The sequence below is a fragment of the Hemibagrus wyckioides genome, linkage group LG21, assembly GCF_019097595.1.
Source record: "Hemibagrus wyckioides isolate EC202008001 linkage group LG21, SWU_Hwy_1.0, whole genome shotgun sequence".
In the NCBI taxonomy this organism is placed as follows: Eukaryota; Metazoa; Chordata; class Actinopteri; order Siluriformes; family Bagridae; genus Hemibagrus; species Hemibagrus wyckioides.
Genome location: NC_080730.1, coordinates 11,784,657 through 11,794,101, shown reverse-complemented (window position 1 = coordinate 11,794,101; position 9,445 = coordinate 11,784,657). Strand labels below are relative to the sequence as shown.

The 9,445-nt window shown below is 37.0% G+C and overlaps 1 protein-coding gene across 1 annotated transcript in view; it reads right to left on the bottom strand.

The window, feature by feature from the left end:
- Nucleotides 1–7,311: 7,311 nt before the first annotated feature.
- Nucleotides 7,312–9,445, bottom strand: part of foxj3 (forkhead box J3) — an 82,619-nt gene continuing 80,485 nt past the window's right edge. Inside the window, exon 12 of the mRNA XM_058373678.1 lies at nucleotides 7,312–9,340. Within this exon, the coding sequence (XP_058229661.1) occupies nucleotides 9,228–9,340 (113 nt within the window). The 3' untranslated portion in view covers nucleotides 7,312–9,227. The remainder of the gene's footprint in view (nucleotides 9,341–9,445) is intronic.

Below are 9,445 nucleotides of genomic sequence, written 5' to 3'. Positions count from 1 at the left end.
TCCCATAAACACACTCCTAAACCTTGTGGACAGCCTTCCCAGAAGAGTTGAAGCTGTTATAGCTGCAAAGGGTGGACCGACGTCATATTGAACCCTATGGATTAGGAATGGGATGTCACTTAAGTTCATATGCGAGTCAAGGCAGGTGAGCGAATACTTTTGGCAATATAGTGTAGATAGATAGATAGATAGATAGATAGATAGATAGATAGATAGATAGATAGATAGATAGAGCTTGCAGTTCAATTCAATAGTTTCATTTAAACCGAACAGCTTATTTTGATTTTAAATATATTTTACAGAAATTACTTGACGTAAGTATTTGTAGAAACTTCTGATTGGCCAATTGACATAACTAGGAGTTAATTTGGAGTGCACCTCTAGCAGTAAAGCAGCCTGCATTTAGAGACAGTGCCTTTTGCTTTAATTCAATTTCAATTCAATTTATTTGTATAGTGCTATTAAGAATGGACATTGTCTCAAAGTAGCTTTACAGAAGTATAGAAACACAATAAAAATCAGAAAATTTGAAGTTAAGTTACTATTTATCCCTAATGAGCAAGCCTGTGGCGACGGTAGCAAGGAAAAAGATCAGGCTCATAAGGGAAAATACTGTAGATACCCTGGCACAAATATTTACATTCACATTTACATTTCTGGCAAACACTAACTGGAAGGCTATTCCATAACTGCAGGGCTTTGTAAGAAAAAGCTCTGCCGCCTTAAATACTTGAGGTACCAACAGATAGCTTGTACCGTTTGACCAAAGTAGGCTTGGTTGATCATTAAAAAGTTCACTTGTTTATACATCTACTAGAACATCCAGACAGTCAGGCATTATGACAATCCAACATAAATGTAACAAAAGCATGAACTGGTATTTCTGCATCATGTAGAGATATTATATTTCTTATCTAGCAATATTCATGAGACGAAGGCTATCCTAGTAATATTAATTACATAATCTTCAAATGAAAGACAATAATCACAACAAGGTCTTTTACTGCTGCATGATAAAACAGAAGGCCACCCAGAGTTACTTCAATCAGAAAGCTTACTTCTGGCTGCATGTGGTCCTTGGACAAGCACTTCTGTCTTGTCAGAATTAACAGTGGATGATCTTGAAATCCTCAAGTCGAGTCAAGAAGCTTTTATTGTCATTTCAACCATATATAGCTGATGCAGTACACAGGAAAATGAAAGAACAATTCTCCAGGACCTCGGTGCTACATAAAACAACACAGAGCTAAGGACTTAAAGTAAGTTGTCCTAGCCACATAAAGTGCATTGTGTGCAACCAGTGCAAGACAGTGCAAACAGACAATACAAAACAATACAGATACACAAAATAGCACCAACCAGTGTACATTCTATATATTGTTCAGTACATTGTGCAAAATAAGTAAACAAAAGAGGGTTCTTGTAAACAAGCAACTGAGTGAATGTGCAAAGACAGCATGTGCACAATGTAAACAGTGTTTATATGGGTGCTGCTGTAGACAAAGATGGACATGAATGAGTGTTTGAGTGTCTATTTGAGTTTGGTACAGTTCAGTTCTGGGTGCTGAGGAGTCTGATGGCTTGAGAGCCTGATGGCTGTGAGTGCCTGAATGCTTTGGAACCTTTTTCCAGCAGGAGGGTGACAAATGTCTGTAATAGAGGGAAGAGAGGCTCTGATGATCTTCTCAGCTGTCCTTACTATCTGCTGCAGGGTCTTGCAACCCAAGATGGTGCAATTCCCAAACCAGACAGTGGTGCAGCTGCTAAGGATGCTCCTGTTGGTTCCTCTGCAGAACGTGGTCAGAATGGGGGGAGGGAGATGGGCTTTCCTCAGACTTCGTAAGAACCAGCTTTGTTGGTGATGGTGCTGGTGTTGAGTGACCAGCTGAGGTTCTCCACCAGGTGAACAAGGAATTTGGTTCTTTTGACGATTTCCATGGCGGATCTGTCTGTGGTCAGTGGATAGTGGTCGCTCTGTTCTCTTCTGAAGTCAACAACCATCTCTTTAGTTTTGTCAATGTACAGGGACAGGTTGTTGGATCTGCACCAGGCTGTTAGCTGTTGCACCTCCACTCTGTTTGTCATTCTTGCTGATGAGACCCACCTCAGTCATTGTCATTGGTGAACATGATGAGCTGTGCATTGCCAGGAATGTTGTCTGGACCAGCCGACTTTCGTGGGTTAACTCTGCATAGAGGTCTCCTCACATCAGCTGTGGTTAGACAGAGCACCTGATCAGTGGGAGACGTCTTCCTCATAGCCGCGTTGTTCTGCACCTCAAACTGAGTGTAGAAGTCACTGTCGCAGGCAGGTGAAATAGAACTATAACAATATCTCAAGAAACCAGATAGTAGGTTGCAACAGGACAATGATACTACACATTCCTCGGATAAATGTAACAAAATGGCTTGAAAATAACAAATTGAAAGTATTGGAGTGATCATCACAAAGCTCTGACCTAAGATCCAGTTGTCATAATTAAATGTTGCACTGTAGATTGGCCTATCTTTAGAGACAGTGCCCTTTTGCTTAAGATACCATGGGAAAATCCAGGCAACTCCATCAAATGGTCAGAAAAAATAGTCAAAAAATATGACAGAATTCTGGTTCCTCCTTAGGAGTAATAACTGAAGATACCACAACATCTGTATCTGCAACATCTGTAAATGACAGATTTTTGTGATTTTTTTTTTTTTTACACCATGAATGTGATATAGCAGCCAACAAAATTCAAATGAAAAACAATGAAAACATTTTAGGAAAATAAAAAATAAAAAATAAAAAAAACCTTGGTTCTTATTTATTAAAGCATGTGAAAAACACGCATTAATATATGCATAAGAGCTGCTTGTATACACGAGAAAATTGGTATCACATGCATTTGCATAGCTGTGCATGGAAACTCTCATTTGCATAAAGGAACACCCTCAAAGGCCACATATGGCAAACCTTCCTTTAAAAAGCGCAATAACCTGCTCATGGAGGTTGAACAAGCAGACACATTAATCCTGCACTATTTATTATATGACACACATTCTAATGCATTAATTTTAATTCTGGATATAGTTCCTTTTAGTGCCACCGTCCTCATGAGATTTCATACTATAACTGTTTATGTGGATTTTACATGACTTGATCATGTTCACTTTACATAATCTACTTATTAGAAACTCGTTAAAGTTTTGTGTAAGCAATAAAATCATCTTCTTAAACAGAAACATAATATTTTTATGTACATTATACCTGATATTTTCTTAAGCTTTGTGGAAAATGGCTTTAGTAATCAGATGAAACCAAGAGGTCAAGAAAATTCTATATTTCTGAGCTATATTTGGGGTTAACCAGAATTACTTTAATTAGTAAAAGTGTTTGATAATTACTTTTAAACCATTAGATAACATTGTGCAAAATAGGTACTATTGTAGTTTTTGTTTCTTTTTCTTTATTTTCCCACACAAATATTTCTACTTGTTTTCACTTTCACTTGTTGGTTGCTATACAACACTAAAGGTGGAAAAACTCTAAAGAAATATATTCACTGATGCATTGTGGTTGCTCCTTCAGGTAGAGGTATCTTGGGAACTTATTCAAGAGTAATGGAAAAAGTGAGAGTTCGACTGGCAAAACAGATTGGTTCAGTGTACCAGTCTATGGTGGTGAAGCTCTGCTTGTTTACCCTTCAGTCTACATCCATATCCTCTTCTATGGTCATGAGCTGTGGTCTGAAAGAATAATGTTGCAAGCACAGGCTGTATAAATGAGGATTCTCCATAGGTTCCTAGGATTACTTTCTGTGATAGGGAGAGGGGCTCAACAGTGAGGGAGAACTGATGAGTAGAGCAACTGTGCCTCCAAATTAAGAAGACCCATTGAGATGGTTTGGGACCTTACAAGGATGACCCCTGGTCATCATTCATTAGACAGCCTGGACATCATGGCAAATCCAGTTCCCATGAGAGATTATATCTGACATTTGGCTTGGGCATCACCCAGAAGCAGTTAGACTCAAGTGGTTGACCTCGACTGACCTCATCACCCTGCGCCCCCATGAGCACCACGATCTGAAACTGGTTTCATGAACATGACATTGAGTTCAGTTTTCTTTAGTGGCCTTCCCAATCCCTAAATTTTAATCTACTTTACCACATACGTTCTGGGATCACATCAACATGGACCAGACCCTCAACATTTTTTGGAATCCAGGCCATGAAGAATTGAGGCTGTTTTGATAGCAAAGGGAGGCCACACCCAGTATTAGTAGAGTGGTCCTAATAATAAAGTGCTCAGTGAGTCTATATGTTTGTTAAGAATCAACATTTAAAGTCTACAAAAACATTTCTTTCAAATGCAGGAAACACATTCTGTAAATGTTTAACATTACAGTATACATTTTAAATACTTTTAATACATGAACTATTTTTAATAAATTTTTGTACATAAGACATCACCATATCTTCAATAAATAAAACAAAATGTACTTTATCACAATATCAACATTATAGTCAACTTGCTCTGCCCTACTGACCATAAATCATGATGGACTGTTAGCGATGTGTATGATTTTAATAAACAAGTGTGATACAAATGTGATTCCGCATACAAGATGAAGTCCTCGAGTCTGAATGTCCTTTAAATGAGAATGTGTTCCGAAAAATTCTTACATTGAATTGAATTGGTAAGTGGCATCAACATGTGTATGAGAGAAATCAGTGACACTTGCAGCAAGATTACAAAAAAAAAACCCTCACAAGCAAACAATTCCACAGTGAAGTTAACATACTTTATTTCTTTAAATTCCATTCATGCATATCTGGGGGGCAGGGGGGTTGTACTGACAATCCTAATGACATTTTACATGGAGTTATGTTACAGCACTAAACCGATACAAGGAGTAGCTGTGTCATTTTGTTGGACAGCAAAAGTAAGAAACCGTGCAATAACAAAGGGGAAAAAAATACAAGCAATGACAGACAAAGCAAACAGAAAACAAAGATTAAAATACATAAACATTAACACAATGTTCAACCATAGTACAGTTAAAAGGTAGTGTCACACAAAAAGCCAACGCACATATATACAATATAGATATATACATATTGTATCACCCTCGGATTGGACAATAACAAAATACTCTGTATGCTTCTCACTTTTCTTTTGCAGGTGAACCCAAGCCCTTGCCCTCAACACCACCCCCCACCCCCACCCCACCCCAAGAGGAAAAAAAGGACAATTGAAGAGACACATATTTACAACAAGCACAACACCACACTAACAATTAATAAAATAGGCCTCAAATACCATATGTTGTTGGCAGTTTTCTCCTTTAAGTGTAACTAGGCTTTTCATTCAGTCCCCTTTTATAATAATCTCTCTGGCAGGTGCATTTCCACTTGTTTACTAAAATGAGAATCTTTCTTTACACAACTTTCACACAACACTCACACAAAGGGAGCAACTATTTTGTAAGTACTACTCGATTAGTTGTATACATACACTGTCAGCTCAGCTCTCAGACTTTTTTCACTACAACTATGAAGGACGTAGCTTTAAGCCTTTGCCATACATCATAACCAAAGCTATGATTTTCATATACAGGGTCATAGTACCTCCAGTATATTTCCAAACAGTCCGTTTTTGGGCAGCATATCAAGAAAAAAAAAATACCCAAATGTGGTGCCGGATGAAAATGTTTTGAGGGCAAAGGTCGATGCCAGATTTACACTCACAGCATATCTTGACAACAGATGCAGTTGTGCTTCCAAAATTTGCTTAAGTGTCAAATGACAAATAAGCAGTTAAAAGCACTTTCTAGGCTTTATAAAAATGGGTCATGGGAGGTGTAACACTCTGTTACAGAACTTATAACCTAACATAAAAAGGTTAAACAAACATTGACAGTGGATGCTAAAAAAACACTGGGGGGAAAAAAAAAAAAGAAGTTCAGTCACTCTGACTCATACAACACAAACAATAGAGACAAAACAACAATATTTTGAATGATCAATTATTAAAGATTACTATAAAAATGGTATGCAATATTGTTTTGCAAAATTTCGAATCTTTTGCTATTCTTTCTCATTGACCAGCTGTTCTTTCTGTTGCTGCTTCACTGTGTAATGTACATTTGTTACTCAAAAAAGTTAATGCCTTTACTGTTAATACAGAGGGGCCCAAAAATTGTATACACACTTCAACATGAAAAATATATGCGTAAAAATTTTATTACTAAATTTATATAAACATAAAAGGGTAGCTGTGAATCATGTTTGAGTTATGCAAATCACATTATGTGCCCAAAGTGGTCACCATTAGCATCCAGACATTGTATAGAGCCTTTTACAATGGACATTGTCTCAAAACAGCTTTACAAAAGTAGAGTAACAGAAGGGGGGGGACATATATATATATATATATATACACATAATAATTTTATAAAAAATCATAATAATAACTGAACGAATTCGGTGTTGGTGGTTCTGTTCCAGATGTTGCCATTGTCTGTGAATTTCACACACATTTACAATACTATTACAAAATGATTTTGTGTTGCTCAACATTCACAACTCCATCGACATATCATAAATGGTGCGACTACTGACATCTTTCAAGGAAACATAATACTACACATTGCTGCTGTGATTGGAGTTTTCAAAAACGTTGAAATGTGTATACATTTTTTGGGCCCCTCTGTATATCGAGCTATATTAATAATTACTCAGAAAATGTACGTTCCTGATTAAATAAGCATTTCCTGACTAATTGGCATAGTATTCTCACATAAAAGTGCATGAGTCAAATGGGGTTCAGTATGTAATCAAATACATATGGAGGTCTTTTTTAAAAAAAAAAAAAAAAAAAAAAAAAAAAGAGTATGTGTTGTGACAGTGTGTGGTCTCTACTGTGGCATCTTCAGGTGCATTTTTACAGGAGTGTGTAACCAGCCTCATTCATACATAAAAAGTACAGGAGCAGACTAATGGCTCTAAATATTGCAGCTCAGAGTGATAGTAGGCATCATGAAGGGATGTTTGAAAGTTTTCTGTGTATATGTATGTATGTATGTATGTATGTATGTATGTATGTTATATATATATATATATATATATATATATATATATACATACATACATACATACACATATATATACATATACATATATACATATACATATATACATATACATATATACATATACATATATACATATATATACATATATATATATACATATATATACATATATATACATATATATACATATATATACATATATATATATATATATATATATATATATATATATATGTATGTATGCACACAAAATGTGTGTGTGTATTACAACAAAAAAGTGGCATAAGAGGCATAATCTGTAGATTCTATAATACTGAAATACAAAGATGATTGTCTATAGATCATACTCATGATAACGTGACAATATATAATACTAATGTGTAATTCAAGGTCAAATTCAGAGAGCAGAGGTGTTAAAAGAAACTCAAACAGCTAGGTGACAGATCAACCCCACTGATCCACTCCATAACGACATTAATGATGTCTGTAATATAACTTTGATGCTTCTCCTACACATCACTGTTTTCATGGCTGCTCAGTAAATATTGATTTAAGTGCTTGGTGTTCTGAAGTTTAGAGTGACAACCCAAATGTGCCTCTAGATCTGACTTTTGGCCCGCAACATTTGTGCTCACTGATAGAAATGATTGTGATCATAATTTTATAGCCCTAATTAACAATATTGCACAATTAATCTGGTAATTACTCATGGCAAAACTGGAATACCTTACAATAGTTTGTTTAGGGGTGTAATCCTTGGATACTTCTGCTTTACTCCTTTAACTTCTACCAATGGCATGAGTGAATTTTAATCAGTGACTTTTATGTCAGGGTTATGAATGGCTTCCCCAAAAATGAATAAAGGGATGGCTGGATGGATGTCCTTTTTTATCAGTTTCCAATGTCCTCTCTCCACATTACATCACATTTCTTAACATCCTTGCTCCAAAACCAATTAGCAGTACTCTTTCCGCACAAGTTCTTTGGAGCAGCAAAACAGCAAGTATGTCTCAGTGTACAAGACCCAAGAAGACTAGCATGCTCTTTGCTTTATCTGCTGCCTTTCATGATATCTGCACCATTTCTCTCACACCATTTCTCCCAAACACTACATGAATTCTGGAGTAGGGCGTAAATAAGATCAACCATAGCTGCACAGTCTCAATAGGAATTGGCAAGAATCCAACAAAGAAAACCAACTGTACATGCAGATAGTACATTTATGGTGACACACAAATGAACAGGAGATCTGAGGGAGAAGTGAGGTCAGTTCCAGATGCACCATCTCACACTTTTAAAAAATATATCAGTGACAAGAGTATGATACATTGCAGACAGCAAAGATACACACGTATGAATACTGCAGGTATGGAGTTAACTTATGAGCCACACCGATCATTAAAAAAGACAACAGATAATCATTCGCTAGCACAGAGATCTGATTTGGATGCTTGGCGATGTTTGTACAAGTTACAATAAAGGCTCAGGTGATATGTGGAGCACCGGAGTTCATAGAGACCTAGAGAACCGGCGGCGCTGTGCAGACAGAGTGAGCAGAAAACTTTTTCTGCCTGAAAAGTGGCCTGCATTTTCAGAGGGGATATCGCATCACAAATGAGAGCTAAAAGGCAGCTTAGGCCTGCACCAAGAGATGAGGGGGAGAGAACAAGCCAAACATTTCACACAAAATCATAAAAAAATAATAATAAAAAAATCCCACACACAACAGGGGAGGGAAGAGCTTGGCCAAATAGCTGACTTGGAGAAAGGGAGTTAGGAGACTGAGTAGTTTCTCGCAGCAGAGAAAGGGATGGAAAAAAGGGGTTTTATATTTAACATAAACATGAGTTTTGTCCTTTGGACAAGTATAAAATCAATCACTTAAACATTTCCTAGTAAATGTGATTGTCTTCAGAGTAACTTTTTGTTTGTTTTTGTTTTCATTTCCTAAAACACCAGGACAACAAGAGTCTCTTTCAGCTCATATTACCGACACCTGCACATTTTGAAGCGCGCCCTGTTCCAAACTGCTTCCCGCCTTGGGGCACGCAGATATCTTGGGACTAGCCCTCTCTCTCTCTCGCACACATACACACTCTCTTCTTCTTCCAAGCGACTCTCTTATTTTGCCACTTTTCTCATAATAAGGACGAGGCTAGACAATGGAGTCCCAGTCAAAGTCGTCCTGGATGTCGTCAGCAGGCATGCGGCGCATTGGGAAGTTTCCAGTAGACATCATGTGCTGTTGGTTCATTTGTGCATGATGACCTAGAGAGTACATACATACTCATGAGCCTTGCCATACACAACATGTAACCTACATTAGCTTATATCATATGCAATAAATTGGTTTATACCAGCACAAATGGTATC